Source organism: Pomacea canaliculata, linkage group LG11 (genome assembly GCF_003073045.1).
Source record: "Pomacea canaliculata isolate SZHN2017 linkage group LG11, ASM307304v1, whole genome shotgun sequence".
In the NCBI taxonomy this organism is placed as follows: Eukaryota; Metazoa; Mollusca; class Gastropoda; order Architaenioglossa; family Ampullariidae; genus Pomacea; species Pomacea canaliculata.
In genome coordinates, this window is record NC_037600.1 from 14453202 (window position 1) to 14467719 (window position 14518).

General features: G+C 37.4%; 1 protein-coding gene across 1 annotated transcript; it reads right to left on the reverse strand.

The window, feature by feature from the left end:
• Positions 1–236: 236 nt before the first annotated feature.
• On the reverse strand, positions 237–6198 carry LOC112574894 (delta-aminolevulinic acid dehydratase-like). The gene is given in 10 exon segments (XM_025256256.1): positions 237–2150; positions 2613–2742; positions 2969–3055; positions 3194–3281; positions 3723–3867; positions 4017–4100; positions 4505–4640; positions 4949–5096; positions 6087–6165; positions 6168–6198. Coding segments are annotated over 10 exon segments (996 nt in total). The 3' UTR covers positions 237–2082.
• Between the last annotated feature and the right edge of the window lie 8320 nt (positions 6199–14518).

Below are 14518 nucleotides of genomic sequence, written 5' to 3' on the forward strand. Positions count from 1 at the left end.
CAGCATAAAATTTGGACAGTGTGCCTGCTGGATCTGGATGTGACAGTGTGAAGATGTTCATGATGGATAATTTGCATTCTTTTGCTTACAATAAAGTTCTACCAAAGCTCTACAAGCACACCTAATCCTTCTGAAATTAACCCTCAAAATGGACACCTAAGTAAATTCAGACACTTAAAAATACTATATGTAGATTAAAGAGCTGTAGCAATATTAAATGAAACAAATGACCAAGATTTTTTTGGACAAAAATTTACTGTCTTTTAGCATCAACAAAATCAGATCTGAACACAGATGTGAAAGACATTTGTATATGAAATATGTTTATATATAATATCTAAGAACGATCAGGTTGACCTAGTTGTTCTTTCTTAAATCAGCTTTGAAAAACAACTACTTAAAAATGAATGATAAAAGTAACAATGCCAAATGATAATAAAAAATATGATAAGCCTGCATCAAGATCAGTATCATTTATTTGTTGTCATAAGTCTGTAAAATTAAAATAGGTTCTGTCACTTATTAATCAGCAATAAACCACTTATAAAATTCTATATCAATATAGAAAGAATTTTCGTCAATAGACAAAATAAGCATATTTATTAGTTATATTGTGAAAATTCTCAACAAATTAATAACAATGTACCAAGTATTTGAAGTAAACTTAATTAATCCACATTACCACTTGTACAGAATAAAGCATCAAGAAAATAGACTGCGCTCATTTCATGCAGTTAACTATGTAGTAAATGTTTAATGAGGCACTCATTACATGTTGTAGAAGCTAACCCTTTCATCATAAAAGTATCCCAGTCCAGACTACAGTTGGAAATCACTTCCTTTATTAGTTAACTGTATACAGCATAATTCACATATCAATCCAGGTGATGGATTACATCTGTGTTTCTCAACCTTTTACTTATGACGCGCCCCCCCCACCAAGCCGAAAAAAGGTACGTCCACGTGACCCCCTTAGCCAGCTAATTTCCCTAATATTGATATAAGATATAAGAAACTTTCAAAAAAATGACCACATTCATGCCCCCCTTGTCTGCACAGGTTGAGAACCGCGGGATTACATAAACATATCTTGTTATATCCCATGGAGAATTAAACTTGCTTGACTAATATGTCAATGTTTATGTAGGATTCTAATATTTGCATGAGATGCAATTGTATATCAGTCCATCTAACCATAATACATTCTCTCCAGAGCTACACCTGATTGTTTTTTTTTAAATTTCATTATCTAACAATCTTATACTAGAATAGGCAAGTTGTAAAGTGTTTTATGTACCTAATGTTTATGAATGCATTCTTCATAGTCTAGGAATGAAAAAACTTTAGTTTTGGATAAAAAAGATACACATTGTGTAAAATAATTACACCTTTCCCATTCTACTGATACATAACTAAAATACAATATAGATAATACATGTTTGTCTTCTCCCACCACCCACTTAAATGAAATTTCTAGATTAATAATAATGTTCGGAAGTATAGCTCAAGGCGCTTTACAAATAACAGAAAGTGATGACAAAATGTCAGTGTTCAGCAGGCCAAGTCCTCCACACCACAGATTAACATCTAAGTAACTAATTCCATTGTAGTTCTACATAATACTTATTTGGGTATTTTGTTATTTCATACATCAACCTGAGACATTGTCACATTTATTCCTACAGACCCTTCATCTGTAATGCTTGAAGCTTGTTGGTAGTTTATTAAATATCACAACAGCTCTATAGCTGTGGCACAACAAGGAACTAGTATACACTCTGTTAACATGAATAGAAAATACCATGATTATCAGATGTATATTTATAGCACACATTCGTATAAAAAAATCACTAGCTGACCATCATACCCCTATCATCTACTAAGTTGTAGCTGCAGTATTTTATATAAGCATGGCATAATCAGAAAAAGTGCAAGGGCTTCTTGTGCATCAGTGTATTTCTCTTTACTTTAAAAAACCACAGTAGTGCTTCTGAATGGAGATAAACTCTTCTTGTAAGCTCTTGACAGATGTTATCTTCAGCAGCATTCATTTTCTTCTCTAAACTATGAGCATTTCATCATTTATGACTGCTCTTCGCACAACCAGTCCAGGACTTCGGGTGTAAAGTACGTGATGAGGATATCCACCCCTGAAACAGAATGAGAATCCCCTTGTATTTTTCATGTTTAGCAGCAGAAGAGACTTTAAATTTCAAGTCCTAGCAAAAAACATCATGATGAATATGGCGGTGAGAAATGGATAAAGTGAAGGTTCTTTGTACAAAATTTCTGATTCAAAAAGAGATTGCTGAAGGACATCATCAGCATGCCAGAAAAGAGCTTTTGATTGCCAATTCTGTGACGAGATGTCGCACCCCAAGAGTAAGCCTGGGATCCTAACTTATGACTATATTGGTGACAAGCGAGTGTTTTAGCAATGTCTTAATTACCCACTTCACTTAGTTTTGTACCATGCCCATAAACGGGGAGAATGGAAGGACCCATTTTCAAGCTATAATGACTCTTAATGCCCATGTTATTCATGCAAAACATTCCCTTCTCAGCCCTGTAGTATTTCTGTAGCAAGAATAAAATGGAAAAGAACAACCAACCTGCTCTGCGCATGCTATAAAGGGATTCCATTACTGCAGCCTTCAGCTGAAATGCTCCAGCTGCAGCAGCATGATACAGCATTGCATATTCTCCTGACACATGGTAGATGGCAAGGGGATGAGTTGGATACTGTAGAACACCAAAAAATATCACCACTTCTTTGATTAACCATATTATTTCAGTTTCAAATTAAGTTTTGCTTTATAAACAATACTTTTCACAAACCATTTTCATCAAAGTATGCTAAATTTTAAAATTCACATAAGCTATAAAATTCTTAATACAAAACCTTCTTGTACGCACCTCTATAGAAAAATTTGATACATTTGCATCACTCAAAACTGAACTAAAATACCTTTTGTTTAATCAATCTCACAACATCCAGATATGCAATGCCTGGCTTCACCATTAAGAAGTCTGCTCCCTCAGCCACATCGCGATCCTGCCAGAATGCCAAATTTTTAGTCAATTAAATTTCAATAAAGAACATAACAGAATATTAGATCATCTTTATCAGTGTTTTCTAACGCAAAAAAAACTGCTTATCAAAGTTCTTCTTGCTTGGAAAGGTTTCACATACCACTGCTCTTTCAGCCAAGCCAATGGAACCTGGAGGGAGCTGATAGCATCGGCGATCACCAAAAGCTGGTGCACTTTTTGCAGCATCGCTGTGCAGGAAAAAAATGCAAAATGAAGAACAAGACATCTTAAAATTAGATTTCAAAAGTATTTTTACCTCATGAAACATTTACTGTCATTATTTATGCAGAATTAAATCTTCCCATAACTAGCAGGTTAAATGTGCACTTGAAATGCAATATGTACATCAGTTAACACAGCTCAATCTAACAATTAAAAAAACCCAACAAAACAGGATACTAAAACCCATTGGTCACAGAACTTTATAAAACTTATCCCAAATTATTTTCACAGAATGCCGACAGTCAGGAAAGAATAAATATGTAACAAATTTGAATGACGAAAAAGGGTAAAAACAAGGACAAAAAAAAAGACTTTTTCTCACACTAAAGAACATGGAGAAGAGATTTAAGAAGGAACTTAAGCCTGAAAGTGTTTATTTCTGCATTAAAAGAGATAAATATGCGTACCGAAAAGGACCATAGAAAGAAGAGGCAAACTTGGCACTGTAACTCATTACAGACACAGTGTTTCCCATGTCATTCTTGAACAGAGCTTTTTTGATAGCACCAATGCGTCCATCCATCATGTCCGAGGGTGCAATGACTTGACAACCTGACCATTGAACAAGCAAAATCTGGATCATAGAATAATACAAATTCCAAACAAAGTTTTAAAAGTTTAGTATTACTCAGTTTAAAAATTAGCTCAGTTATAAATCGTATCTAATATTAACTGTACTGAAAAACTTTCTCAAATTGTACCTGCTTTGGCATATGCAACAGCTACTTCTGCCAATCGTTGGATACTTGCTTCATTGTCAATGGTGCCATTTTCCCGCAATATTCCTGTACAGGGATGAAAAAAAAACCCAAAAAAAAACAATGAATGCTTTAAAACAGGCCTTTGTATTTGTGAACCTAAGTAGAGAAATAATTCCACAGGTTTCAGAGAATTAAACACTAGAAGACAATCTCTGAGTTGACCAGTGGTGGTTCTGGAACCTTTTGAAGTTTTCTACCTAGCAATAGATTTATGCGACAATAAAGTAAAAATGTTTTCATTGCATAAAAGCTACCTTGAGATTATTAGAGACTGCTTTTGGAAGGCACACTATCCACAAAATCTACAAAAGTTAAAAAAACAATAACCAATATATTTTACTTTAGCAGTTTGTTTTCAAGAAAGATTTATGCACAGCTTTTAGACAGTAATTAAGTTATGGAAAACTAAACAATAAGTCTATACACACCACAGTGACCATGATCTGTGTATGGGCATAAGCACACATCACAGGCTATTAGAAGACCTGGGAACCATTCATGCAGCTTTTTCACAGACTTAATTACAGGACCATCTTCATCATCTGCTGCTGAACCTTTGCCATCCTGAAAGATTAACCAGCAACAACAAAATATTACTCTGCAACAACAGAATACCACCCTCTAAACAAAAGAATTTATACTGGGTTTCTATAAGGAATGAGTATACATTAAAAATGGATTCCGTATGGTAGCTCTGTGAACTTCTTTATAAATTAGCTCTTTCACTAATGTTTCTAACAACTCTCTGCAAAACAACAAATCAGTTGTAAATGAAGAAGATAACACAGTACAATGATTCAGAAAGACACAAAAAGATGATGTTCTCTTTAAGCTCAAACATTCAAACTTCAAGGGTACTGCAAAACACACACTTTCTCTACTTTGCCTGGAACTCCAAAGATAAGCACTGATTTAAGACCCTTGGCAATCAGTGGTGCAACCGCTTCCTTCAAACGATTTATTCCATATCGTCTAATGCCAGGCATGCTTTTGATCTCCTGTACAGCATCGTCTTCATCACTGAAATAAATATAATATATATAATTAATATATAATAAATAATAATTAATATAATTCAAGATAGTGCCCCATACTAGCAATAATATATACATTTACATGATATAAAAGAGATTATATAAATGTACATAATGAAATATAGTGTCTCTCTCTCACACACACATTCTCTTTCTCCCACACACTTCTCAACAACAGCAGATACAGTTGGTGGCCCCAGACCGCCACAGGCAAGTACAAGATCAAAAATGAACTAAGCTGACTGAGCAATGGATATGAGAAAATAGGAGTAAGAAACTAAAATGCTAGCGAGCTGCGGCAAGTCGCCCTCGTGTTGAGCGTCTTTTTTCTGATGCACTTGTACAGCACAACAATCAATAAAAACATTGACAAAAAGTATGCAGCCACACAGAAACTGTAGGGTACTAAAGAAAAAAAAATGTATCCAAAAGTTTTTGTAAAGATGTGGGAAAGTTTCGCGGAATGAGCGCAGATCCATGTGCAAGCATCGGTTCTAAACAGAGTTGGAACTAAGGAAACATTTTGGGAAGCAAAAGGCAGAATGTCGTTACGAGTATATTAGGTTCCCTTAATTTTTCCTTCAGACACATTTAGATAGTATTTCTCACTAACAACTTCGTTTGCCCGTCAATTTTGACCCCCGTGCATCCAGTTACAACAACCTTTGATGGGGGGGGGAGAGGGTGTAGGCTATTTTGAGAATGTCCTGAATAAGACAAAACCTCCTTACTAAAACTAAATTTCTATTCAGAGAACTATGCCATATAAAGATATTATAATAAGTATAATATAATTAGAATATACAGACTTCTCTCGCCACTATACACACACGCCAAAAACAAAACCTCCCTACCGATAAATTTGGACTAGCTCAGTCACGAGACGTCGTCTGCAATGCCCCAAGTAAGCCTTGGATTAAATTTACAGCACAATTATGCACAAATATAAAAAGAAAATGAAATCTGAAATACGTACACAATAAAAAGAGGAAACATAAGATTTTCTGGAGTTATGTGGATATTTGCCGAGTTCCATGATCGTAAAACAGGATGAAAATACCGCTGTGCAACACCGCGTGGTCCGCCATCTTGAAATCACGAGGTTTTGTGAAGGTCAGGGGTTAAAATGCGCCAATCAAAATTTATAAAAAAAAATAGAAAAAAATAAATAAATAAAATACACATTAAAACGGAAAGACGAACCAAAGTAGTTTGAATCCATATTCTTCAATATTGAAAAAAGAAATGGTTGCAATGTTCTTGTCAGGTACTACAGAAATTACAAAACTGCGCGGTTCTTTCACTTTTTTCAAAGACTTACTTTTGATGCTTTATTTGTCCTTTCCGACCAGTCAAAGGTGTTGTAGAGTACGGCCAGAGAGTGACTTTATGGCTAATTAATACCTGTACATTCTTATTTCAATTAGAACTACACGGCTTTGTAATCATCTGCAGAACGCAGTGTCAAGATTCCAGTCATCCGTTGTTGGTAAAAATTGTAAGAATAAAAATTTCAGAAAGGTGGCGTTTATAGCCGTACATAGCACGACCCGTTACTATAAGTGTTGTGGCAATGCTAACCTATACTGCTCTGCCTGTTGAATGACGTATACAATAATGTAGTATTTAACACTCTATAATAAACTATTTTTATTTTAGTTTCTAAATAACTGCAGTTATGAAAGTATGCTTTCAGTTTTAGATAACATATAATTGAAAGATGCCATTGACTTACTCTTAAAGTTAGACTGTGAAAACGTAATTGAGAAAAGACAGCTGCAGCTGAGACCTATAAATTGTTATATATCTTTTTGAAGTGCATTCGCGAAGTAACGGAGTACTTATGCAATGTTACAGTGCACCCCCACGTACGACTTCCATGAACTTTTAATTGTTATCAACAAACGTGATCACGCCAGTCTTGATCCCCATATGACAAAAGAAGTAGTCCATATAGACAAAGAAAAAGTATTATTGCTCCAGTGTCTCATCTAACTATAGATTACAGTATGACAGTAAAAAATAATAACACATACAAATAAAAATTGTACAATTGTACTAAAAGAGCTAAGATCGAGTTCATTAGTCACTGATGGCACAAATGCGCCCTCTCTTCCTCACGTTTCCTTACTCTTAGCATGGAATTATCGTGAACTGTATGTGTATTGCATAGCCTTGATTATACTTCACTATATGGCACTCAAAGGCAAGAATCTCATGTTCGGATCAAAAATGTTACAAATTAAACAAAACTTTAAGAACTAAAAATAAGGCATTGCACTGTGCTTTCGGGGTGATTCAAATCCCACTCAGAATAATTCTACTAATCAGTGATATATGTCAGGGGTGGACAAAGTACGGCCCGTGGACATCGTCGGACAGGCACGTACGTAAGTCAAACTGTGAAGTTTACTTGTTTTCCTCTTTTTAAAATTTTATCCTAGATTAAATTCGATACGACTTAAATAAAAATAAGTATCATTCTAACACAGACAAAATGCAAAAATCATCATCATCAATCATCATCATCATGCCAGAAATTAGTACGTTTAAGAAAGTTATTTTCAGATTGATAACAAGGAAGATATTCGTAAGACTAATATAGAATTCAAAAACCTATATAGTTACGAGTCGAACAGCACTAAATTTAGAAAAAGGTCAAAATGAGTAGTTTATGCATAAGTGTACTCTCATGCAGTGTGTCTACAAAACATGTTCATTTCTTATCAAGCCCCCCACCCCTCTTATCACTGCCCACAGCAACTGAAATGCGATGAAAAACATGGACTACATGCGACTAAAGAATATCGGAACGTAAGAGAGCGTTACACTTCACAGCCAGATAACAGGACCCCCGGCCTTGACCACCTGCACCTGATGTCATAGGTCACATAAAGGTAGATTTTAGGACCACCCTCACGAGGCATGACCAGTCTTCATTGTTGTCCTTCATTTGTTGATAAAACAAAAGTTTTAAAAAATAATATATAAATAACCCATATCTACCATGCCGCAAAGTTATTTTCTGCTGCTTTAACGATCAACGTAACACAAGGTGGAGAAAACCAACTGAAAGGCGGCGAACCTATAACCATATGTGGTAATATCACAAATATTCCTCGCGGGATTCTGGATCTCTCAGTCAAGAGAACAATGCAATATAGAAATTTACATACATCGCAATCTTTTAAGATAGATGGTGTTTCAGCGATGTAAAGAGAACATGCTAGAAAGAAACGCCTATCCACAACAAAGTCCTATGCAATGCCTCCCCGTCTTGACAGGAGGAAGGTGGATACCGCAAGGCTCCAGGTTAAACTTGCAAAGGCTCGGAGAAGGTCTGGCCCTTCCCTTCGTCTCCATGGCCTGTGTTTCTTTTTGACATTTACTGTCAAGGCTTTTAAGTTTCCTGTGCTTTAGATAACCAAGGGTGTATGTATTGGCCTCAGAGTCATGTCAACCTTCTGTCCTGTTCTGGAAAGCACATCTGGTTTTAAGTCAAGGAAAAAAACGATCAAGTTTTTCGAGTTTCACCTTCATTTCGGCATTAGGGTTGCTGGAACTAAGCATAATCTTGTTTGCATTTATCTTCACGTCTACGTCTGGCTCTTGGTGCTTTTTAAAGGCGTCATTGAGTGCAGCAAACTCTCGTTCTTTAACAGCTAACCAACCTGTGTCCAAGCTAGTGACTGTCCTCTCTCATTTTCATTTGCCGGGATTCTTTCCAAAAAGATTATGAATGTAGGGAATAACAGACGACGTTTTCGATTCTAATTGTTCTGAGCCAGTCAACTGTTATTTAAGAAGACTGAACCAGTGGTCTTGTCACATAGATGTTCTGTGACTTGGGTTGGCATTTATGTCCTTTTCTGTGATTTCCTATAGTGTTGCATGCTGTGAAGTGTCTTCCTGGAATCTATGTATCAGATATACAGTAGATAGAGCCTATTGGTGTACATCCCAGAAACTACCAAGCTATTATTGTGGTTTAAGATCTGTTCAAACTTTTCAGATTGCGGTTTAAGTCTGTTAAGTTAGTTTTAAGCTTTTCTTGGCCGACCGAGGAGGATAATGGCGATGGTTTAAGCAATTATAAACCAGACTACTCTTTATAAAAGTAGGTACTCATCAGAGAAATGTTTTCCAGCACCTTCGTTTGCTTGGCGAAACTGCTATAAAGCGTTTTATCCCCATAATGAATGTGCTTATTGATACTGTAATCAAAGTGTAGTAGACTTTCCAAGAGTAGTACGGTACAATATGGCATATCAAAAGAAGTAAACAGGTAAATGACAAAACAAGGGCACACGAAGGCAAGTGTAGGAGGGTAGAGTGAGAAAAACGTCAGATGCACTAGCATACAGGGAGATACGCAAAAAGATTCGAAATAACCTAGCCACAACAAGATAAAGCAATTCCTAAGCAATAACAGATTAAAAAAAAAATAAATTGAAAGCAAACAAAATGATTGCCATAATAATATCGTAGCCAAGGTCAGCAAGAGCAAAAACAAAACTTAAGAAAATGGCCATTTCTGAGAAAGGCTGCCTATAGAAAAACTGCAAAACAGATAACAGAAGTGAACAATGACGAGGTTTTCTCCGGGAATGGGCGCCCAGTAGTGTAGCGATTAAAACACTCGCTTGTCATCACTGCAGTGAGCGGAGCAGGGTTCAGATCTCCACTCGAGACACTATATGTATATGATACATGTCCACAGGGCTGAGCGTCGGGGGTTTTCTCCTTTCCTCTCCCCTCTCATAGTGTGAAATCATCCCTTGATGAAAGCACTTTCCCGCGCAAGGAAGCAACCATGACCAATAAATCCAAACGAACAAAGTTTTAAGATCACCTCTAGATTATTTAATAATGAATGCGCCACTTTGCGTCAAGACAACCCTACATTGCTGCCACTTGAGTCTTTTTTGAGACAAGTATTACCTCTTGTTCAACCAAATTCTCTCTTTTTGTCCTTTTGCCGGCCATGGCAGGAAAGCTAACACACCAAATTTGTTTATTCTTCTTTCTCTTTCTCGATCAGAACTTTAAGTTTGGCAGACAACTTCTGTTCTTAGGCTAACACCACCTGTGGCAGCGGCACTCTCTATGTCGCCATACATAGTCCGAAGCCACCATAGTACCATCGGGAAGTTGCAGACAGGATCATGATCACACCTACCAACCTGGTTTCTGTGTCTGCTACCAACTGCACGCCCTCAACTATGCCCTATATCTACGCCACTTCTGTACCTTCAAACTGTTATGCCTTTATCGAGGCTGTTAACAGCGATTGAAATAAGTACGTACTAGCATAACTTTAAATAAACATATAATAAATGCTAAACAAATTTAGTATAGCGTGTTCGAAGTGTTCATATGTGATGTAGTAAATGATGATACACCTATAAGAGGCATGTTCCCACAGTGGACTTAATATAAGCCAACATGTAGATGTAACTATAGAAAAGGGAAGAACAGATGTAAAAACCATTTATGTCTTAACAAAGGGATAGCATACACGAGTAAAGAAAATAAGCTTGCTTGTAAAGAAGTGAGTATTCATGTGAGAAGTAGAACCATCTTCTTTTCTTTAATGCCTGGATCGTCCCGGTGATGAAGAATGCTTCCCCAAATCCGGATGAATACTCCTTTCCTCCAGGCAAACATCTAAAAACACCACCATGCACAGAAAGCGCTCAAAACCTTAACAAAACACCGATACACATATTCGCATAATTAATATTATATGGGTCTCCTCGACAGACAATAGTCTGATTTGATTTGAATAGAATATGTGGTCCCACATGTTCCATGAGCTGAAGAATAACTCTCTCCAAATACTGAGAGTTCTGTCCCTTCGCCTAACGAACTTAGGGGATCTGCTCTCCTTGATTTTTTGTTTTGAGGTCATGTTTGATTAAGATAAAGGTGTTGGACCTTCATATTCACATGTGCTTCTGCTGCGTTTTCTTCCTCTTCTGGTTTTCAACAGTACTGTATATAATGTTATTTTGAAGTGCGAACTGCTTGGATCTATTGGTTGAATTCCACTCCACCGTCACCCACTTCGGCAGCCATCTTGAGCTGCAGTGAATAAACTGAAGTGATTATCGCCCTCTTGCAGTTTCATATGATAAAATTTCTTCATATTCTCAAGATTACTCAGTATCTTCACAATATTCTCCTGATGTCACTAACCTTATTCTCTGGAGTCGTTACCGTTAAATCTGCATTGATCACCCTTTACTGTCGGAATGCAGTGAGTCCTCACATTTGTTCTTCGTTCTACATCGTTGTTACTATTTTTTGATCTTGTTATACATCGTTGTTACCATTTTGTTAACTTGTTCTACACATCTTTGCTGCTATTTTGTGATCTTGTTCAGCGCAATGAGTCCACCTCTGGCTGAGATATTGTATTTCCTATATAAATTAATTATTATGATTATTTTTACTACTTCTATCCTGGCGTCTGTGTTGTTCATCTCTTTCTGTGCACCGTGCGCTCTTAAGCGATATAGGCGGCCTGGTGGCGAAGGTTGGCTGCCCTGAGTTCATTTCTCGTCTCGGACACGCTGTTCTTTCTCTGCACGTGGCATCTGTTCACAAGGCTGGCTGCCTTGCCATGATATAGCCATAGTTGCTGGCACGGTGTAAAACACCAACTCCCCCCACCCTCTTAAGCGATATATAGCCACGTATGAAAATTGACGTTATATGCTCACGCACCACACTGGGCACTCGATGTGCGGCATCAACACCTTAACAGGCTATTTCACAGAAAACCTGCCGTCTCAGAAACAGCTGGAAACCTTGGCTTGAAGGTCAGCACTAAAAAAAACAAACAGTATGAGTCAGAGTCAGAGTCCAAGACAGCATCAAACTAAATGGAGAAGAGATTGAGGAAGTCGACAGTTTAACATATCTTGGGTCCAAAATGTCAAACACCGAGGATGCGGAGGGAAAGATTCGAGCCCGACTGGTGAAAGCCAGCCAGGCCTTCGCCTCACTCAGGAGCACATGGAAGGCAGAAAACATCAGCCAGAAGATCAAGCTGAGAATATTCAAGTCAAATGTGATCAGCACCCTCCTTTACGGATCTTGGAAGATGACCAAAACCATCGTTTTCCAAAACAGATGCCTCACGCGCATACTTAACATCTTTTGGCCAAACACCATCACCAACGAAGAACTCCACCGAAGAACTGAAACTGAGTCCATCACCACGCAGGTTCAACGAAGGCGTTGGCGATGGATTGGACATGTGCTCCGCCAGCAGACAGCAGACCTCTCCAGAGTCGCCCTACGATGGACTCCAGATGGCCGAAGAAAACGAGGCCGCCCAAAGGAAACTTGGAGAAGAACAGTGGAAAGGGAGATGAAGGGAAAGGGCTGGACATGGGGTCACCTAGAGCGGGTTTCAGCCGATCGACATCGGTGGCGGACTCTGGTTGAGGCCTTATGTGCAACCTGATGCACGAAGAGGAATAGATAGATAGATCACAGAAAACCTAGAAATCATTGAACCTGCTTCACAGAGTGGATTTTATGGTCATTTTCGTTTTCTGCTGTGGAGATTTTATCGTCCTGACGGGAAAGACAGCAACAAGAATATGTGACTCACTAACAACAGAAATTCTGGGTTTGTTAGGTAGTTGTAAACTTAGTCAAACAATTAATTATTAATAAAGTTACTATAATTAGGAAGAGAATAAAGATGCTTATTATGTTCGGTCAACTACTTTCAGGCAAACGCGGGTTTAAAACATGACATGTCAGTAAAGCTGCATACACATTGGTAACTGAGCTGACGCATGCATGCTCATGTCATTACAGCCATATCTTTACATATAGCTGCATAGACGCCAATATTACATGCACGCAAATATGCAAATGCAGTATTAGGTTTTTAAAATGTAAAAGAATGCAAATAATCTCTGCAGGATTTTTCTTTTAGTATTTTGTATAACGGCACCTTGTATTTTTAGATATTTGGTCGCGAACAGGACAAAATATAGAAGAGGAAGTGAATATCCCCACGTACCCATGGGAAGAAGGGAGGAGGGGAAAATTAAAATCACAGCCTCAATTTGCAAAGACAGACAAATAGAAGGCCGGCACGATAGGCAGCCGATCGGTCAGACTGATAGTTGCTTGGACAGAATGACTCATAGACAAACTGACAGACCGATGATTGGGAAACAAGAAAACTGAGAAATAATTGACTGTTATACTCTGTGTAACCAGGGCTTTTGGCAAATAAGGGCGAAGATAAAATGGTTAAAAAAATAGAGATAATTTGAATCATTCGTTACATTTGGGTCATCTGCGCAATGCACTGCAAGGTTGCAGTCTGCTAATGATAACTCAAGAACTAAAACTAAGTTTTCAAAGCTGAGGATGAGGAGGAGAATAAGAAGGCTTTAACGTATACAACAGATTGTCAGCTTTCAGACATTTTATGGCAATTGTTGATAATTTATTCTTGGTAAATGATATTTCAAATTCAACTTTTGAAGTGACTGCAAGCACACTTTAAGGTTACTTTGACCAGACGTCACATGATCAAAGATGACACCTGCTGATTCCCACAGATAAGAAGTTTCAATCAGAGCCTTTCGGGTTCAGAGCTTTTCCCAAAATTCCTAGAGTGAATATTTGTCCTCGGTGTATGACCCCACTGGGATCATTGTCAGATTTTTTTGTCTAAATGCTAGAAATTCGTCTTGGAAGTTTACCGTTTAGTATGCAATACTTCAGCCATTGAAACGCTTTTTTTCTGATCGAAATTATTTTACGAAATCAAAAATAATTTTAAACTTAAGCTTACACTAATCTGGCATTCCAAAATTGTTTTATTATAAGTATTTTTTCTAAATGCAGTTTCATTACATTCCATTGCGTTATGCAAATAAATTGACATTTGATATTTATGGCATTAGGGATATAATATCCAATCACGATTTTTCCGTATATTAAAAAACTCACTACTTGACTAGTTTTCATTTTTAACTATCCACGTCAGTGACATTTTATATTATTTCTGTCAGTTTGAAGTCGAAGCGGTCACGTAAAAAACTGAAACAAATGTGACTTAGACTGTGCTTTTTTATCTTCCTAAATTAACAAGCCATGCGATAGAGAAGACAGAGAGCTCTGCATCTGATGTATTTTCTTTATTTCTAATATCTTTTTATCATCTAAATCGACCCAGTCTCGGGGACATATGACACTAGAACGCAATTTATCGATAAGAAAAAAACCCTTGCATCGGTGTCTCCTTCAAGGACAACAGGTTCCACGTGATCGTAAAAACAGCGTATTCCTTTAAAAAAAAAAAATTCCCTAGCAGGACATAAGTACACAGACTGGATCTACTCGGGAAGCGAACCATCGCTTCTTTCAGTT